The following is a 21036-nucleotide window of genomic DNA, read 5'->3' as shown; positions in this document are numbered from 1 at the left end:
GCCGTAAAAGCTGCTGCTTAGCTGTACCAAAGTAGTTTTGAAACATCTTGATGAGGTCAGTGTGTTTCTATGTGTGTTGTAGATGCTGTCATACTCTGATTTTTGTGTATGACTCCATAATTCTATATGTCATCGTTCAGACCACAGAATTTGCTGTGAGCTATTTAAGTGTTAATCACTTAAACAATCCTACAAACCTTACATTTCAAAAATCTAGAATTAAATTTACTTCCAGGATCTGTCAAGTGGAACAGTGTAACTTAGATGTTTATAATATGTGAAGCTAGGAATGACTCATGAGAAAATAAATCATGGTTAGTAAAAAGGAGGAAGGTAAAGAAAAATTATGTGATAAAGGGGATCTTTTTTTAGGAGAGAGGAAAGACACTTTTCATTAACAGAATTCTACCACTTCTTGTTTGGTATTGCATGTGATGCAACAAAGTATGGAAGAAGGAAGCAGGAAAGGCAAACCAAAGGTCCATCTGTTCTGGTCTCCAACGGTAGTCGATAGTGGAGGCCTTGACAGGTTTAGGAACAGGGCAACAATAAAAGTACTTGCCCACATACTCTCCCAGTCTCTGCCTATTTGCAGCTTCCTGAGCCAGATAATTTCTTTGGTAACCCTTGTGAATTTTTCTTCAGTGTTTAGCCAGTCTCTTGAACCCATGTAAGCATTTGGCATCTGCAGCATCCTGTAGCAGGGAGTCCAGCCACTTAACTACTTGTAATTTAGAACCAGGTCTCCTTGTTGTAACTGACTGCTGTTCACTTTATTTGATGACCCTTACTTCTTGTGAAGGGGTAGGGAACCGAAGACATGGAACGCTTTGATCTCAAGATATGTGCTCACAGTAATTAACATAAAATGTTGGCACTTGATTTTTCTTTCTGTTTTCTTAAAGCATGGTTCCAGTTACGAAAGGAAGGAAAACTACAGTTCACGCCAAAGAAGTTTGTCTCCAGAGGACAGGTAGAATGATTGATTTTTATACCCTACAATTCTGTATATGTACCTCACATAGCGAGTTATGTAAGTTAAAAAAAAAAACAGAAAAATCAGGTTCTGTTTCTTTTTATATATTACCATAATTGAGCAGTGAAAAATAAGTGTAGGTTTAATAAAATACTTAAATGTCCATAAAGCAGTAATTAAATAAATTGTTATTAAAACTAAACCTTTAAAAAATCCTTAGCATTCAGTTAAATTGTCACAGGACTTGAAAATAGAAATTAGATGCTAGCTTTTTGCTTGGACTCACATAATTGCTGGTACCACAATTGTCACTTTAGAGCAAGATTATTGATGCCAGCAGGAGGCGGAGAAATATCACTTGCAGTGCAGTCTACTGAGGCACGAGATGAACTGTTACCGGTTTACTTTTATTTTTACATTTTAATTGGAATTAAACCTTTGTACTAAACACAATATAATTTTTTTCTAATAGCGTCTATTCTGTTTCATGCTACACAGGCAAAAGTAGGTGAAATGAACGCATATGTTCCAAGGAATGCACGGTGCTGAATTTACCTTTGGTATTTGATGTTATCACCATTTAGCATTTCATTTTAAGTTCTAGGAGGAGCTTCCTTTTACAGTGCTTCTCTTGATTTTTGATTACTTTTTGCTGACAACAAATTATTATAAAAGGAGCATCTTCTCTTTGAATGATGCGTATATTGAAACTCAAGTTGCAGAAGTGGAACAGTTAGTATGTATGTAACATTGTATTGCAAGTGGATATTAACAGCATTGCTTTTGTAAGTCTATTACTAAGAATGTTGTGCCTTGGGTTCCAAATAGGGATATAGAGCGTGACAGGCCTCCATCTCCCAGAAAGAGAAGGTACTCTGATGATAGCAGATATGATCAGGAATATTCAAGAAGGGAACACTATGATGACAGAACTTCAGAAGGAAGGTGAGTATCAAGCCCTTTCTTAATCAGTAAGGAAGTACTCATTTTAAAGAATAAAACGTGAAAACTTTTCATGAACCCTTGGGTGTTTTGTGGTGGGGGTTTTTGTTTGTTGTTTTGTGGGGGGGGTTAGTGTTTCTTTTTGTTTGTTTTTTAGAAGGATGGAAAGGGGGAGAGAGAGACACCATGAGAAATGGGAGGAGAGAGAATCTGATCGAAGGAAGCAGAGGAGATACTCATCACCTGATCTCAGGAGTCCAGAGAGGTCGACAGTCCAGAGCTCACTTGCTCATGATGAGACCACTTCAAAGAAGAAGAAAGAAGAAGTGGATCCAATCCTTACTCGCACAGGCGGTGCATATATTCCACCTGCCAAGCTCAGGATGATGCAAGAGCAAATCACTGATAAAAATAGGTGAGTTGAAAGTAAAATTAAAATTTTTCCTGAAAAGCAAAACAGTAAAGGGTTTTATTGAACATTGGTGAAAATGGGATACCTTTTGAGGGCTGTGATCATTCTTTTGAAGGTATATTTTTATCAGCAGAAAGGTAAGAGAATCAGATTATGACTGTACCTGCTTCTGCTGCCAAGTGTAAATGGAAAAGTGGGATACAGAACATAACCAGTGATTTTTTTGGAATATCTTAGAGAATGAACATACTGGGTTATACCATATCTGTGGAGAATTACATTTTGGTATATCATGTTGGTTCAGTTATTTCCTAGTAGTTAAGTGTATAATTGTGAACTAGTCTTCATATTTATGCAGTGAATATTTTGTTATCTGTTTTAATGATTACAACTTATATTCACATTTCCACGTACATATATACATTCGCTCAGTGCTACCTCAAATTTATGCAGTAATAATCTGTGATACCTTTGTAATAGCTTGGCATATCAGAGGATGAGTTGGGAAGCCTTGAAGAAGTCAATCAATGGTCTTGTCAATAAAGTGAACGTTTCCAATATAGAAAATATCATTCATGAGCTCCTTCAGGAAAATATTGTTCGGGGAAGGTAAGTCTTGGTATTTTAAAACAATTCTTTTGCTTTTCTGCTAATATGTATACTGTTCACATGTACATCACTGTGTGCGCTATGTGTAGTGTATGGATGCTAGTCAGATTTTAAAATTAAGCTTAGGCTATATTGTCCTATGCAGAGTAGTCCCCTACTTGGGGAAGGGATTGCATGCTTGGAGGAATAAGAGTGCAACAGGTGGTATATGTTTCCTTTTCTTAAAGGTTTTACCTACATATTTTACTGGAATGACTTGCAATTTACAGGTGTCTGTCTTATTTACTTTGGTATTCCAGGATTTTTTCTGTGGGACAAATAATATTTGTAGCTGGTATCTAGCAAAACAAGTTTCACGACAGTTATCTGGCTGGATTGTTTATTGTTGTAATGTACAGAAGATTATTACGCTATTTGAGCTCAGTACTAAGTCACAGTGACTGTGCAAGTACTGTGTGATGACTTTCCTTGCTTTAATTTTGATGTCAATAGAGGTTAAATATGCTAACCTAAAGGAGTATGGGTTTCTTAGATTGGCTGCCATTTAAACAAACAAAACCAAACCACTACTAACAAAAAAACCCTCTGAACAAAATACCCAGAAATAATTCTGTTACATTTCAAACAGATAGCAACACTTTTTCTGTCACAACTTAATCGCAGTTATTTGAGGAGCTTATAACTGAGGAATGCGACTTACATGAATGTCATACCTGATGGGAAGATCAGAATCCTGCAAATAGCATAAAAGTAACAGAAGAGAATTAAGTAAAATCTAGAGTGAGCAGGTAGTTCCTGAATGTGATTTCTGTTAAAAGTAATAATGAATTCTCAGTCTGTTGTAGAACTGCTCTTTACTTGCCTGCATTTCATGTCCCCAAAACTTAATTTTCATACAAGCAGTAATATTTTAGTTTAAAAATGAGCTTATTGAATGTTTTTAGAATACACTGGTCTGCGGAAGTGTTTGTATATGGCTTAGAAGCTTATAAATTCCAAAATAATGTAGGTGGAAAATAATACCATTTCCCTTCTTACAGTTAATTTTGACTTCCGAATTTGCACAAAGGTGCATATAAAAGTAATGACATGAAGTTTTACCTAACTGTAAAGTGCTCTTCTGAGTTTTCTAACTAGAGGTTAAATAGGATCTGAACCAGACTAGTTTTGGTTTGTAAGCGAGAAGTAACTAATAGTTTCAAAATGAAGTATTCTCTTTCTGTGCACTAGTATGAAATGCATTCTATTCCATTTGTCAACTCCAAAGTAAGTAGGAATAAGGTCCTTATGCAGTTTGGTCCTTATGCAGTACCATGATATCCATGTAGAGTTGGATACCAGTGTGCACTTGAAGATTCACGTTTGGAGGGCTTTTATTTTTTTTTTTCCCCCTTACTCATTTGTAATGGAATAATACAGCAAACTTCAAATTCTATGTGCTAAAGCATTAGAAAAAGCAAAAACTGAGAGGGGAAAACAAGTCTCAGATTCTATTCAGACTTTAGTCTGGATATAAATGTGAGAGAGACTGTTAGTACAATAAAAGAACTATTATCTCATGAGCCCTGTGTTTACATTCATTTAAGCTCTAAGTAGTAGTCTTTTATAATCAGTTCTCAGTTCCAAAACATAATTATTATGTTGAAAATACGCAGTTTCATTTGAGAAAAGCATTGAAAAGCATTACTTTGCTCATTCTGGTTTTAGTGAACATTCAGTTTTGTTACTCCTTGGTAGGTCTTTATTGTTAGGGACCTTTTATGGAAATATAATTTTTATTTCACAGAAGTTTGTTTTGCTTGTTTAAGTTATCATTATACCAGAACACAAGTCTGTGTTTTTCATAAATAGTTGCAGAGCAGATATTTTTTTCGATCACAAACAGTATTTTGTTTTTTCAACTGAGGAAAAGAAACAGTCATACAAATTTCAAAGCTAAGAAGAGCCTGCCTTGGGGTTAAAAAGGGATAATTGCAGGATACAAGATGAAGACTTTTTACACGCTTATCATTTCCATATGTAGTTCTAATAGGAGCAATATTTCATGAAAGATAAAGTATCAGTTTAAGAATGTCTCGGCTCAGACACATTTGGGCAACGCATTTTGCAAAACTCCCCTTTGTGGCATGATAAACAATGGTTTGAAAATTCTGGTATCTTCTAACTATTCCAACTGTACAATACTATTTTATGTGATATGTACTGAACAAAAACATTACATGTTTTATTACCAGAAAAATCTTAAACTTATGTATTTTTACAGGGGATTGCTATCTAGATCCATTTTGCAAGCTCAGAGTGCCTCTCCAATTTTTACCCATGTGTATGCAGCTCTTGTGGCAATTATCAATTCAAAGTTTCCAAATATTGGTGAATTGATTCTGAAGAGGTTGATACTAAATTTTCGCAAAGGATATCGCAGAAATGATAAGGTATGTAAAATGTGAAGAAGCAACATGCCGAAACTTGTAATTCTGCATGTTAACCTTGTATCAAGTGTGTTCGAATTACATACTTCAAAGGAACACAGCCGAGACCTGTGGGTTGGGACCTATTATTAGTACATTAAGTATAGTAGTATTAGAGTATCATGAAAGCTTGACAAGCTGTTCTGGGTTGGTACTGTGATAGGGGTTTTTTGGTGTGTTCTTTTTTGTTGTTTGTTTGGAAAGTGTATAGTCTTAATTGCAAACAACTATTGGTGTCCCAAAATAGTGAGTTTCATGACTTAATTTGAGATGCACAAATCTTAGTAAGTAAATTTTTTCTTCCATATAAGATGTGTTAAAATTTCCTGTTTTCTTTGTTTTGCAGCAACTCTGTCTAACATCTTCAAAGTTTGTTGCACATTTGATGAATCAGAATGTGGTATGTTACTTCATGTTTCTACTCAATCCAAACCCTGTGTGGCTTTTTATTTAGTTTCAAGACAGCAGTAGCCTAAGTGAAGATGCTTTCCCTGTTCTAAAGGTTACTGAAAATCTGAGTTCAGGTTTCCTTTTAATGCCTACTGTACGTTGTTAGGACATTTTTAGAAAAGACATTGGTAATTACCTATGCAGTTATCATTGCTTACCATTGCATTTATACTCCAGAGCTTCCTCAGACTTCGTAAATATGCTTGGGCTAGTATTCAGACAAATCTTGATGCAAAGCAAGCTTCATCTGAGGCTCTGTCCCACAGATCTTAAAACAGAGTTTTCTTGCAACGCTATCATCTGACTTAAACATCTGTGTAGGCAGAACTAGACTCAGTTGTATCTCAGTCAAATTTGTATCCAGCTCTCTACCACTTTTTTATGTGTTAGAAATCAGGATACTCCAATTTAAATAACGGCAAGAAGCAGTGTTTCAGGAGCGCATTCAGAATATACAGCATTTTGGTAAAGAGGAATCTAATCCAAGATGTGCCATTTGCTTATATGCCTGATCGTGGAAGACATGATTTAATTATAGACACAATGCACTTAGAACTAATTTCTGTAATGTAAGTGCTGTTTTATTTGCTTCTTGGAAATGCATTCTGTTTTTTTTTAATGGCAAAATTATTTTCATTGCTTGCTTGTTAATTTCAATAGTATAGTCACATTCACTACAAAGTTGGTATAAATACAGGTGGTAAGATTGTATTTGAAATTTTTACTTCCGCTTAATTAGCTTTGTCCCACTACTGTTGCCTTGCATGTGTGATTAAACAGGTGTGTTGTGGCATCCTTGAAGGCTGGACTGCTTTGCCAAGTAAATCACTGTAGTAATAGTGTAACACTGTACATTCTAATTCTTTACTGATATTCTTTCCATAGGCTCATGAGGTTTTATGTTTGGAAATGCTCACTTTGCTTCTTGAAAGGCCTACTGATGACAGTATTGAAGTAGCAATTGGATTTATTAAAGAGAGTGGGCTCAAATTAACAGAAGTTTCTCCTAGAGGTATTAATGGTAAGTATAATTAGCCAGAACATTTGTCTTTTTGGTGTTTGTATTAGTAAATCCTTTTCATATTTACATTTCTGTCTTTTTCCAAAGCAATCTTTGACCGTCTTCGACATATTCTGCATGAATCTAAAATTGATATGCGTGTTCAGTATATGATAGAAGTCATGTTTGCTGTACGGAAGGATGGCTTCAAGGATCATCCAATCATTCCAGAGGGATTAGATCTAGTGGAAGAGGAGGATCAATTTACGCATATGTTGCCATTAGAAGATGACTACAACCCAGAGGATGTTCTTAGTAAGTTAGAAACGGAAGATAATTCTATGACTGCGTTCCCCATGAAAACAAATTTAAGATTAAATATTCATTGTTTTCTTCATTTTGTATTTTAAATAAAGATTCTCTTTTATTTTAAAGATGTTTTCAAGATGGATCCGAACTTTATGGAAAATGAAGAGAAATACAAAATGCTGAAGAAAGGTAGGGGTGGGGTTGTGTATACGCATTTTATATATAATATTTGTATATTTATGCACTTATTTATAGGGCATTTTCTTATCCAACTATTGTTATCAACCTTTATTATTTAACAGTGGGTGATATTTGTGTCCCAGATAACTGTCTTTCAGTTCATCGTAGATCTTTTCAGTGTATTCCTGCTATTTTCTTCAGTGTTGTTTCTCCAGCTACATTTTCATTCAGTTATGACATACCTTTTTTTTTGGCTCTGCCGCATTCTCCACCTGAGACGCCCTTTCACTCTTAGGTGTTGGATCAAGGTGTTTTTTGGTAATGGAACTACTGTGGTTTATATTCCTTTAATCTGGGATACTGCTCTTTCAGAAATTCTTGATGAAGGTGACAGTGAATCTGAAGCAGATCAAGAGGCTGGAAGTAGTGAGGAAGATGAAGAAGAAGATGAAGAGGAGGATGAAGATGGTAAGTGTATGACTGGCACCTTACTAGTGATTGATTGGTTGTAGATGAAACAGGAAAGAAAAGCTTAACTTTTTACACATTTTGCAAAACTAAGAATGATCAAATGTTAAGGGATGTTTTCATCTTAAATTATTCTTAAATCTAAGTGTTTACTAGCAAATAGTATAAAAGTAATGGTCTAAAAGGAAGCATTCAGCACAGGCAGAAAGTGAAAAGCAACTTTGCCTGTTTGTTCTTAATCAGTTTCATGTGAGAAAAGCCTTGCAAACATAAGACATTAAAAATAACAAATGTAAAAACAATTCCTTAAAAACTAGCAAAGACAACCTCCCTGGACACTTTCTAGTGCTCTATCGTATTTTTAAGTTGCTTTCAAAATCAGAATGGGTTTTCTTACAACTGTATTTACATCCTCTATATCTCACTTCTTACTTCAGTTCAGCCCCCTTTCTTGATCTTTAGTGGAAGCAGTCAGTGTTTGCACATTTTCAAAGAATGTACTTGATTCCCAGGCAAAAAACTGATGGATAAGCGTAACTGAAATGTTTGTGCAGGCTGTGTGAGTAATTGAAAAGCCAGCCAAGTCCTGTTCTTGTAGAATACCAGGAATGGATTTCCTCACCAGTTTGCTGGAGTATTTCACAGAAGAGCAGAGCTTCCAGGCTGATGAAAAGTATGAGAATTCACATAACTTTTCATCGTTTATGCTATTACCAAACTTTAAAAGAATGAGGGGATAGTGAATACCTTATGAATGAAGATGTTCCCAGAATGGTTGTGGTTTAGAGTGGATTTTTCTACACTTGCTGCAGGACAAAACAGAACTTTGCAGAATGCTGTTACATAGATCCTACACATAACAGAAACAAAATTTCATGTTAAAATCAGGGAGGCTACGTAAAGCACTGTATAGTTAAATTATGCAGAAAATACCTTGCTAATAATGTAGACAAGAAATGTTAAACCCAGAGGTTGCAGTGGCTAAGTCATATGAAAGGTCTTTAAAAGGGGAGTTATCCTCTTAAAACTGTATCTCTAGTAATTTACCTGTTAGTTACAGATGAGGCAAATACTGATTTTTATTTTTTTCCTTCTCTGTAAAAGTAAATAAATAAAAAATACATAAACGTGCTAAACAGTCCTAAATATTTCTAGAAAAAGTATTATATAGTGTGCCTCAGACTTAGTAAATAGAACTGTTCTAAGAGATTACATATATCTGCCTTAATGTTTTGTTCTTTACAAAACCATGTTTTTCTTTTTCAGGGCAGAAAGTTACTGTCCATGACAAAACAGAAATTAACCTGGTCTCCTTCCGTCGTACAATTTACCTTGCTATTCAATCAAGGTAAATATAATATAATTTGTACACCCATGAGTGTAGTTCTCTTGAAATGGGTGAACTGGAATTCTCTTTCTATTTAAATTCTTTTTCTATGTGCAATTTAAAAAAAAAAAAGGGAAGTGTTCTTTATGGAGCCTGACCTAATTGTATAAAGCAGACAGTTTTGGCAAATGGGTACCCAGATTCTCATTCTAAGATAAACTCTATTTGTTTCAAAATGCCTGAGTAGTGCACTGGGACTTTTATATAAGGATTGCTGTAATCAAAATTTTCTGAGTGAACAAAAGTCTGTATAATCTTCAGATTATACAGCATCCTAAGAATTTCTGAAAAAAATGTGTGACACGTTTAAAGTAGAGATGCTGTAGAGTTTCTCCGCTTCTGAGAGTAAGGAGTTCTGCAGTGTGGTACTCTAGGCCTGTTGCTGTCTGCGTTGTTTGGAAAAATAAGTATACAGTTATCAACCCTGAAGTGTACTGTATTTGTACTGAGAATGAAATCCCCTTGCAGTACATGGCCCAAATAATCAAAACATGGTGGTATAACTCCTGTGTCGCCTGGGTGAAAGGAGAGATTAATCTGTTGCATGCCACTCAATTCCATCGTTAAAAGTAGGCATGGCCCACGATATTCTGCAGGTCTGAACCTGCATGAGGAGTGAGATAATGTAGTTGTGGTGTTGATCATTAGACATATGAATTGGTACCATACTGAGATGTATGAAAGGCTGTTATGTTTTTCAAAGTTACTGTTCAATACTTTCTTTCTGTACTTAAGTTTGTTCATCTTATACTTGGGTGGGGGGAGGTGCTTACTGGGAGCTAAAGGCTTTCAATATGCAAGAATGGGAGTGCAAAGAGGAGAGTGTGGTATATACTGGGTTTGGAGCTTATGTGCAGTGCTTGCATTTCAGTGTTTTTCAAGATGTGCAAAATGAGCTCATGTGTTTGTGTTTTGCTAAGTTTTCTAAGATGATGTAATAGTAATAATGACCCGAGTAATCTTCTTTTCAGGTTGTCTGCAAATGTAATGACTTTGGATTAATTTTCGGATATAAACTCATGAAATACAAAATGTTTATTAAAAAAACCACAACAACAAAAAACCACAACAAAACAAATAGCTTTCTGAATGTTAATGAGATACTTTGTTTCAAAACAGTTGAAGTTTCCACACCAACAATCAATTCTGAAATGCGTTTAGCATCGCATATATTGCACAGATAATGAGAAGTATTTTTCCTGTTATTGCAGCTTAGACTTTGAAGAATGTGCTCACAAATTGCTGAAGATGGACTTTCCCGAAAGTCAGACTGTAAGCCTTGCTTCTTACTCTTTTTTTTTTTTTTTTGTTATTAACATTATTAAGTAGTAGTACTATGGTGGTATCTAGAATCCTTACTCTTGTCCCGGGACTTAGTTTGTATAGCAAGTAGATGAACGAGAGTGATTCCTTACAACTCTTGTTCCTTAAAATGAGTCTTACAACCTTTAGAGCAAATAGGCTGACACATACTTCATAAGATATTTGTCTTATGCAATTGCTCCTTTCTGTCAAGCAGTTCAAATGTTTGCTCATAGCCCGTTTGAAAAGATTTTTTTGGTTGGGCTGTTGAACACCCTATGACAAAAGTACTGTAGCATGGCAGTCGTTCTCAGAGCTCTGTCTCTGAAAGAACTCAGAGTTGAAGATCGTATTTGCAGGCAGCTGTAGACTTTATCAGTGGGCCTTGAAATTTAGCAGAGTGCTAAAAGAATGTGGTGTTTTGTTGCTTTCACAGTCCTCTTTGAATAATAGTGTATTGAATTAAAGCAGCTGTAACTATGATTGCTTTGTTTTAATCTTGGAGATCAGACAAAATCTGTTTTGTCTTCAGATACTGTGTGTAAGATCTATTCAATTGGTGTGTTTTCAAGTAAAGGAAGCTGTCCTTCAGCTAATACTTTTACTAGATCCTGGTAGATATAAATACCCATCTAATTATATAAACAGCTTTTCAGTCAGCTTAAAGCTATGATCATGAGAGTTGCACTTGAGAGAGCTGTTAATTTTCTTGTGGCTTTAATTATCCCTATTCTGTTTTATTTGAAACAATGTGTGTAGAAGTAACCTTACTAGTGTAATAGTAACTAGTAAGTGGAGATCTGGGCTACAGTTAGGTGTTCTTTGAAAACTTAATTTAATCTAGTAATCAGAAATTGGTTTGCCTATTTTTTCAGTTCTTGTACTATTTTGTTACTAAGCAATTTACATGGAAGTAAACTAAGAATTCAGATGATTGTTGTGTATTTTTTTATCTAATTCTTTAATTCTGTGCATGGAATGCGATATTAAGCATGCATAGGATTATGATTCTCAGTTTATTTTCCAGCAAATCAGTTCAGCTGTAAGGAACAGAACAATCTAGAATATAGGTGCTAGATCATACAACGGAGACATAACTTGTGTAACACTGCTTGTTAGGTAACTACTCAGAGAACTATGCAAGTGTTGGTATTTAATACCATTGCAGTCTCTGTCAACTACTAACTATTCTGTGGGAAAGATGTAATCGGAAAAAATAAATTTAATGGGGAAGAAAAAAACAAACAAAAACCAACCCATTAGTCAATCTCAGGTGTATGAAAAAAGTAGATATTCTTTCACCACTTCATTTGGTATTTTTGAGATTTGACTTAATATTTGCTGCCAAGTTATTTTCGTTTGCTTTCTGTGAATCCTTTGCTTGCTGCAAATAAAAATAACCAGACATACACAGATGAATTTAAGGTGTTACTTTTCATATACTTGATGGGGTTCTAATTTACTGAATACGAATCTTTTTATATTACATAATCCTGTGAAGGGCTTTATTTCTGTCTCAGCTTTGAGAAACTTTATATTTCCCCTATCAATCACAAATTAAAAATACATGAATGTTACTGTATGCAAAAATAAATGTGCAAACATGTTTAGTTTTTTCCTGCTGCACTGCAAACACAAAAATTGTTATTCCTAATTTTGTAGGAAAGCTCTCCAGGCAACTCCCAGGTCTGGTTTTGAGACTTAAAGTATGAGTAAATTGAATATATATGGAACTGTTGGGAATCAGTTAAATACAATGCTAACTAATTTAGAGTACAGTAGCTTTGTGACCAGCAGCACTATAATCTCTGAAATGTTTCCACTGACTTTCATGTCTCTTAGAGAACAAATGATTGGAGGAGACAAAATATGATATTCCACTAGCTGTCTAGTCAGGTTTGTAGGCAATATTACTTTGTTCCCTTAACATCTCATTCCAACAGATTCTTTCCTATCACTTTGTGCTTTGGAAAATGTGTAAAATTCACTAAGCATCACAGTTTCTAATAACAATTTATAGCATTCTTTGAAAACTACTACATTTAGGTTAATAAGAAAGTTATGTATTTGAATATTACAGTTTGTGGTACTTAGATAATTTATTTTGGTTAGCACACCACCCTATTAAAAAAAGAAGAATCTGGGGTGATGTAGTTATGATTCATCTGTAATTGCTATGAATGAGGTGCTTTTAAAATAAATGCAGAAGTATTATTCTTGGCATTTTGTGTGTGTGTGCAAGTATATATCTAAAGAGATAAAAATAAATTAGTATCAACCTATTATTCAGTACTAGTTGTAGGAATTACTAGAATTCAAGGTTCAAAACTGCTGTAAAACTGCATCTTCTTATCACGAGGCATCTTCTTTGTGCTGATTTCTTTACTTTTCCCCTAATAATAATCATTACTTTTCACCTCATCTTAATCAAAGGTGTGAGAGCTTTGACTTGCTCATTGTATAGACTTACAGCTCCTAAGGAGTGTTTATGGGGGCAAAAACAAAAAAAATGAGGTTTCCTCATCAGTGTGAGAGCAGCAGAAAGAGCTACCAGATACAGACAATAAAATTATTCAAGGATTTACAGGGCTCGAGTCTGTGCATATGGATAAAAAAACTGAATGCGCTCAACAGGAATTTCTGGTTTAATTAACTGCCAGTTATTGCAATTTAGATCGAGTGTAGGAGAGGTGATAATGTCATGGTTCGTTGTTTCTTACAGTGAACACCCTGTAGGTAAGGGCTCATTCTCTATGCCAACTCCTACTATGAATGGTGGTTATCATGAGAAGCAGGTACTAGAGTGTTTGACTGAAGTATCATTTAATGCAGTTTCTATTCCTTAAAAATCAGGTGAAACTTAAAATTCTTGTTGCAAAATTTTTGCTCAAATTAAGTCTAATTTTACAGTTACTTCATGTTTTCTTTCTGGAAGGCTTTACTTAATAAAATCAGCTTGCTTTAGATTTTGTCGTTAAGACTGTTTTCCACAGGTTTTGAGTAGTGAATTGTCAATTAAATACAATCTAAAACCCAATAAGAGTATTCAAAACCTGAAGACAGACATGAACAACAGTTTTGAGACTAATACAGTCTTAATGACTTTCTTGCAGGTTAATTGTTCTAGAAATCTTTATGTACAGAGATTTTTGGTGTGATTTAGCAGGGCTGAGTTCAGGAATATATTTAGCAGTTTTTATCAGTGGTTGAATTATCAGATTATCATGTCACGTTAACTGCTGTGCAACACCAGGTGTTTGTATGCTTAATACCAGTAATGGATGTCGCACAGCTCTGACTCGCAGGAAGAGGATTAAGGCTCAAATGGATCATCTACAGAATAGAACAACATAATACTGCTTTTTGGTGTTGCAGTTTAGTACCGGGTGCTGAGGGGAATGTCAGCAATCTTTTTTTTTATTTAGTAGTCTAAAATTGTTGTGTTCTGACTTGAGATGAACACATTTTTCATTTTGCCATGAACTGAAATGCTGCTTTTTCAGAAGTGAATGATGCTGTTAAACAGAAACGTCCACCTTCCATTTCCCATCTGATGTACATGCAGTTAAATTTTGGTCTCCAGCTGTATATTCTCCTTCCTCAAAATACTCACTTATTTCCATGTCCTCATCCTTTATTTTTTCCCACATCCCCTTTTTTGGGTGAAAAGTTTGCCTGCTACAGTGTCCTATTTTTCTTTCTCTAGAAAACACCTTTTCTTTCCACAGTTTTTTCTTTTCTAGGTTCACAAGCTCAGGTTTTGTTTCCAGCTTTCCAGTTCTTTTTTTATTTGACTCTTATTCATTTATTTTTGCTTCAGGATTCTGGAAATATAATATCTGCTTCTTGTACCTGGACCTTGTCTTTAAACTGTCCTCCTGATTACACTTGATCTGTTTCTCACCCTTTTTAATCCTTTTTTAGATTACTCCAGCATGTTCAGTGTTGTCTTTGGCATCAAAGGGTCCTTCTTTAGTAATTAAAAATTAAATCTTCTAAAATGTATCATTTTCTTCTGTATTTTATTCATCTTTGATAGATGTAAGCAATGTGCTTTCTTCTTTCTCTATCTTTTGTAACCTTTCAGGTTTCTTTTGTCTGTGTCTTTTTTTTTTTTTGGTGTGTCATAGTTACCTTAAATGAGCAAAAACATTACTCCTCTGTGGTTTTACATTGCCTGTTTAAAATAAATGTCTGGAAGGCATTTTGAAACTTTTCTGTCACAATTTTTCTTCCTGATCCTCTTCCAAGCTGAGTCTTCCATATTACAGATTTTCAGGATCCCTCTGTGCATGATGTTTTGAAGATCCTCTCTTGTTCTACTGCTGTTCCTTAAAAAAAAAAAACTTCTAACTTTTCTCAGCTCTATTATGAGAATTTTTCCAAAATCTATTACTAAATGCCTGTTCAAGTTAATTCTGATTTTCCTGTTGTTCTGTTTCTTACAACTTCAGCAGATTAAATGGTATTGCTGTCTTCCTGCTCCTGATTTTTTTTTAAATTATTTTTCCCCCCTTTATTTCTGACCTCTTCTGAATTCTTGTCCGGGTATAAAAACCTTCTAGATTTTACTTCTTTACTATTTCTTGTGCTGACATCCATCCCCACTTGAGGAGTCGGTTCCAAGTGGACTCTTACTAACCTAGCATACCTCTGCTTCCTTTATTTCAGACCTGTGAATGTTGTTACTGTAACTCAGATATGAAAGCAATTGTATGCATCTCCTGTGCATTGGGACTCTCTTGTTCCCTTGTATTCTTCCATGTGGATTCTTAAGCTTTAACAAAGGGGTTTATTGCTTTGTTGTTGTTGATTTGACTCACTTTGGTATGTTAGTTCTCCTCTTCTGCATTAGACAATAGTATTTAACGTATGTCAAGTACTCAGAATTTAATTCTCATGCGTTGGTTTCTGATTTTTTTTTTGAAGGAAAAAAGAAATTCAAATAGTTGAAATTATTCCTTTTTGCACTAAATTTAACAGGAGGAGGCTTGCTTTTCTTGGTGTTATTTAGACCCAAATGAAGCCTGCAGATCAAAAGTTGAAAAGCTTTGTTGTAGTCTGTATTACAGCCTGTGAGAAGCTGTTTGAAACAAGCCTTACAGTTGCTTCTTTGGGCATATGTTCAGTCTTGGCAGAGCACACTATTTCTCTTTTTTTAAAAAGTACTGTTATTATCTATGTTAAAGCTGCATTAATGCCTTGCATTACCAACGATGACAAATTAAATAAATTAAAACTGTAGTTAGAGGAGTATGGTATAAGCAGTTGTTCTGGCTTCTGAACTATGAGGAAAGCAAACAAGCTTTCTCTCAACGGATTTTTGTTGCCTCTGTTCTTGGAGGAGTACAATTTCAGTTTCTGATGGTTTTAGTTGAAAGAGAGTTGAGGATCCTCACAGTAATATAAATCTAAACAGGAGTGATAACTACTTAGCTAGAGAATTGATCCTTCTTTAGGAAAACATATGAGGAATATAGATTTTTTTTTTTTCCCTTAAAGATGCTACTACCTACAGAATACTTAATTTTAAAAGGTTCTTAGCATCATTCAAGCTGAGAGCAGAAAGAGAATTGTCTTACCTTGTTGCCCAGTCTCCCTCAAGGAGGGGCCAGGGATGACCAACCAAAAAAACCGACCAACCAACAAAACCAACCAACCATACATTGTTCTTGCTCTTTGAAAATGTGCCTAAAACAAATTGGCTTTTAGGCTTTCGTTCCTTTTCTGGTTGTGATGAGAACTAAACTTGTATACAGCAATGCTGGGAACTTTGCTAAATTAAATTAGAGCCTCTTCTAGAAAAATATCTGCCCCTCAATGCAGACAAAAGTAATGGGTCACAGGATATTTTATTTTGCTTGAAAAGAGAAAAGTTATTGTAGGCACAGCCGTCTTGAGAGAATTATGCATGCATTTGACACATTTTCATTTTTACAGGATGGTGTCACACTTGCTCAAAACAGCCCTAGTTGGAGGGGTGGGGGTGTCAGTGTCTCTTGTGCTATTTATGCATTGAGTCTTGAAGATAACAGAAGTACTGATTTTGACTTGACATTCAGTGAGAACATAGTCCAGGAAACTGGTATAGAGTGAGATGGTCTAACACCAATAATTATATTCTGATCAAGTTGATGATTTCTTAGATTCATCAGTTTCCTTTGTTATTGTAGGGCATTGCAACTGGTAGGTTTGGCAACTGCACCATGATTAGTTCACAGACTTGCTACTGCCTGTGAAAGATGATCCGCAAGTAGATTTCCTGTCTTTTGAAGCAGGACTTCTTGTGGGCCTGAGATGCTGAATCAATCTGAATTTTCATAATTTATCAATTAAAAAAAAAAGTACATAGCAGTAACTCTGAGGTTAAAAGTATATTTAATTTGAGTTCTGTTAGTGCATAAGCTTCCTTTATGTCCCTGCTTCTTTTGTTGTTAATGTCTGGAAGTATAAGTCTAATGACATGGATACATCTAATTTTCTGAACCATATACTAGTTTAGCCTGGACTATGCTAACATTTAGTTCAGATTTTTCATTAAATTTAACTGTATTTCTTTTCAAATACATTGCCTTAAATCTGCAAGTTCCATCAAAATCAGAATGATCTTATTCTCAAACTGCTCATCTGAACATCAGCCCAGCTCAAGGCTTTAGTTATCTTAGTTTCCAGATGGTTTATCATGATAGATAACAGTAAAATAAGAATTTATTATATATTATATAAAATAAAATATGTAATTAATATATCATTTTTTAAAAGTCTTAATTCTTTAAAAACATTGATAGCTGAATGTTTGTAACGTATTTCAAAATTTTTGAAAGAGGCTGGCCTTCAGCCTGATTTCCTTTGTGTCGAAAAGGACTGTGTACTTACAGCTGTTTCTTAATCCAAGGTGCAGTAACTAATCCCTACCTACAGTGCATAGTTTCTTAAACTGTTTAGCTATCTCTTTGACCTGTATGATCCTGGGAATACTTTTGACAGCCCATCAATTTACAGGGTGTTTATTCAGTACCGAAGACACATAGGTTAGCTTATATGGCTTGTGAATTTTATCTTGAAAATGGAAATATTTTATTTGATGCCAGAGATGTGTAGATCACAAGTTGAAAATCAATCTGAAGGCTGTTCCTCTGGAGTCTTCAAAAGGTGTTGAAGAATGGAAGGAATTACTAGTGTTATCAGTAGTCTTGAGTTTAAAGTGGGTCCACACTCCCACTAGAAATTTGACTTTGCCATTTTTTCAAGTCAAAGTGTTGATTTGTATGCTTGTTATATTATGTTACTATCTGGCCATTTTACACTGATCAAAATTTTTACAAATTACATAGTATTTTTGACCTGGTTTTCACACATGTAGGAGCCTCAGAAGACTCCAGCATCAATCCCCCCCCCCCCCCCCCCCCCCCCGGCTTCTGCACACTCTATAGTTAGCATATAAAATTTTGATAGTCAAGGTCTTGCTTTCTTCAGTGGTTTTCATTTTTGTAACATACACTGCTGTTGACATCTGTGTAATCCCTGAAGATACAGAACACCAGGAAAAGCACGTATAGCTGCAAAATCTGGATATTGAGTTAAAATTTGGAAAGACCCATTAACAGAACCAGTTTACGTACCCTTTTTCATTATTTCCAGTTAATAATGTAGATTACATATTTAAAATTGAAAAGAGTTTCTAAATAGCTCAGTGGGTGTGAATGAACTAGTTGCTTTGGCTGACCCCAGATTTCTTTAATGACCTGAAGAATGGAATAGGGGTTACTCTTAATAGATTTGCGGGTCACACAAAGGGGCTGAGCCTTGACAGGAGAAATCATCTAAACATATAGATGGATTATTCAAAATATCACTTGAAATAATTAGTAATGGATTAAAAGAGGTATTTTAAACCATGCCTATATGGGATGAAGTCCCAGAAACACAAATTAAGTTTTAAAAAGTACTTCTTTAAATACATGATACCTATTAGATAAGATTATTTTAAGCATATGCTCATAGCTTTTAATGAGTTTAAATTTTTCAGCTCTTACTGATCTTTTCTACTGGAAAATTAAAAAAAAAAAAAGATCTAAGATCAGTTTTCAGCCTATCTTGAGTGCTTAAAGCTTAATTGTATTTTTTTTTTAAAATAGGCTGCATGCGCTTCATAAATTTGGCAGGTGATATTTATGTTAAAATATTTCTAATAAGCATAAAATAGTTTTCTATAATTGCATATCTTTATGACATTAAAGGTATTAATGAGGTAAAAATAGCCAGTTTCATTATGTAATTGGGAAGCTCATTGTCCTTTCTGTGTATGCTGTGGTATATCTTGATTTCTACAAAATGAAGGTATAGAAGACATGCAGAATTACGATATATTTGTGTGTTACTGATAATGAGCATTAGCTAGAGTTCTGACTAGACTTTGATCTTCCAAACATGTATATATGTATGCATTTAACTTAAGGAGGTGGAATTGCTCAGATTACCTCAGTGCTTTCACTAAAAATTTTTGCGTGTGTAGCCTTCAGGTGGAAGGGAAGCAGATACTGTGGGGCTTTAATGTATTATTTCACCAGACTCTTTTGTGTGTGTGTTGCAGACCTGTAGCAGCATGATTAAAAATACAACTATCCTTCTATCCAGTTAATGATTCCTGTGTAACATGTTAGAGGTCTGATTTGTGCAAGATTTTTGATAACCATATTTGGCTTTAAGCATACATTGCTGTAAACATAAAACAAGCTGAGGTAAAAAATGGTAAGTAAAGGGACAATGAAAGTTGAGAAGTACCATTAGCTGACCAAACACAGGACAGACCTGGAGACAGTATAGTAGCTGTCAAAAGCACTGCACATAGTTGCCAAGAGGCCACCTGCTGCTGAAACACCTTCCATGGCTTTGCAGCCTTGGCTCTGAGTGGTAATTTGACAAATGAAGAAGTGAAAGAGAAGAGATGCTGGAAGAGTTAGACACATGTGATGGTTACACACATTAAAATATGCAGCAGTAGGGAGTGCTTTAAGGTAGTAAGCAGAAGTAAAATACACTTCAGCTGAGAGGAAAAAGGGAAAACGTAGCATCTGTAAAAGCAGTGAAATGTGTAAAATACAAGGTGCTAATTTCACATAATTCCAATTTCACATTTACTTAAACCAACCTATGTCCTTTACTAGGTTTGCTTCCAGCAAATCAGTTCCTTTAGTTCCTTGTATGATTGTAGAAACCAAGTGCTGGGATTGATAGTTTTATATTTTAAGAAGCTACATTAGCTTACAGGGTGGGGATGTCTCATGATTGCTTCAGCTTGTGTATGCAATGGATGGAACAGAGCTGTGTAGCTGACAGGGGAGGGGAGGTGGAACTAACATTGCTTCCAGCTAGGGAGGGGAGAGTGAGACCTCCTCTTGGAGGCAGCCTGTGGGGCAGCTCCGAAATTGCAGTCTTAGTTGAATGCAAATGTTAAAGAAAAGAAATAGCAAAAAATAATGGAAGAAGAAATGGGGGGAAGAAAATGTAGTAACTGTAAAAAGGAACCCATGATCAGAAGGGAGTGAGAAAGCTGAATTGCTTTAGCTCTTCTGTCTGCTGTGAATGTAGCCTTTTGTGAAGCTGAGAGAATATAGAGTGGGCAGGGTGTGCTTTTTTTTTTTTTTAAATGGTAAAGCTGTGGAAAAAAGCTAGTCCAATTTTTCTGTCTTTTCCTAGTTTACCCTTTAGCATCTTTAAATGTATTGCTATACTTGCCATGTTAGGTTGAGCCATGGTCCATGTAAACCATTATCCTGTTTGGGTAAGAGCTTAGTAGGCAATGTTTAGGGAGAACTGTAAGAAAAGCAGTGTATTTAGAGGGAGCTTACTCCTTATCTTCTGTCTTGGGAAGTTTTGGGAAGTGCCATTTTTTTCCATGATACAATAGTGAATTAAAGATCTTTACAAAAGATCATTCACCATCTGTATGGGATGTCAGATATTTTTCAAAGCTGTTTACTTCATGATTGGATAGGTATACATACTTTCTTAACTAAGCTGAATAGTAACTTGTTGAGCATTGTATGAAAACTGTTGAACAACACAGTATATAAATTGCCTGTAAAATTGGGAAAGAAATTCATTATGTTCTTTAAAGTAAGTGATGGACTAAAAACACAGGCTCTTCCTGCCATAAACATCACCAGAAGTGTTATCATTGGAAGCACAGAAATGAGTTAACTAACCTTTAAAGCTATAAATTAAGCTAGAATTGCTGTGTGAACTTGTCGCATCTCTCCAAAAATAATTAAATCATTTTAAAGTTTGTTAATTTTTAATCTGGAAGACAGTTACTCTAGACCTAACCTCAAGTTGTTTTGATAACACTAGCAAGAATGTCTTTGTGGGCAAATCTATTTTCATGTGTGAGATTATTCAGGATACCCTCCTAGAAGTCATTGTAATATTTAATTAAAATGTTAAAATATTTAATTACTGTAAACCACGAGGGATACCGATGTTGTAATTGCATTTAAGATGAAGAAGAAAAGTAATTTGTTTTTCAAATCT

The 21036-nt window shown here is 35.1% G+C and overlaps 1 protein-coding gene across 5 annotated transcripts in view; it reads left to right on the top strand.

The window, feature by feature from the left end:
* CWC22 (CWC22 spliceosome associated protein homolog) overlaps positions 1 to 21036 on the top strand; it is a 34949-nt gene that overhangs the window by 2874 nt on the left and 11039 nt on the right. For 4 of the 5 annotated variants that reach the window (XM_072874635.1, XM_072874636.1, XM_072874638.1 and 1 more), the window contains exons 3-14: positions 906 to 973; positions 1805 to 1921; positions 2076 to 2333; positions 2811 to 2939; positions 5203 to 5371; positions 5754 to 5807; positions 6743 to 6878; positions 6966 to 7172; positions 7293 to 7355; positions 7719 to 7814; positions 9081 to 9162; positions 10413 to 10473. In XM_072874635.1, coding sequence (XP_072730736.1) covers positions 906 to 973; positions 1805 to 1921; positions 2076 to 2333; positions 2811 to 2939; positions 5203 to 5371; positions 5754 to 5807; positions 6743 to 6878; positions 6966 to 7172; positions 7293 to 7355; positions 7719 to 7814; positions 9081 to 9162; positions 10413 to 10473 — 1440 coding nt within the window. The remainder of the gene's footprint in view (positions 1 to 905; positions 974 to 1804; positions 1922 to 2075; positions 2334 to 2810; positions 2940 to 5202; positions 5372 to 5753; positions 5808 to 6742; positions 6879 to 6965; positions 7173 to 7292; positions 7356 to 7718; positions 7815 to 9080; positions 9163 to 10412; positions 10474 to 21036) is intronic. The other variant, XM_072874639.1, reaches the window with a different exon arrangement.

This window comes from Ciconia boyciana, chromosome 10 (assembly GCF_034638445.1).
Source record: "Ciconia boyciana chromosome 10, ASM3463844v1, whole genome shotgun sequence".
NCBI classification, from domain to species: domain Eukaryota; kingdom Metazoa; phylum Chordata; class Aves; order Ciconiiformes; family Ciconiidae; genus Ciconia; species Ciconia boyciana.
This window is presented reverse-complemented; position numbering and strand designations above follow the sequence as displayed.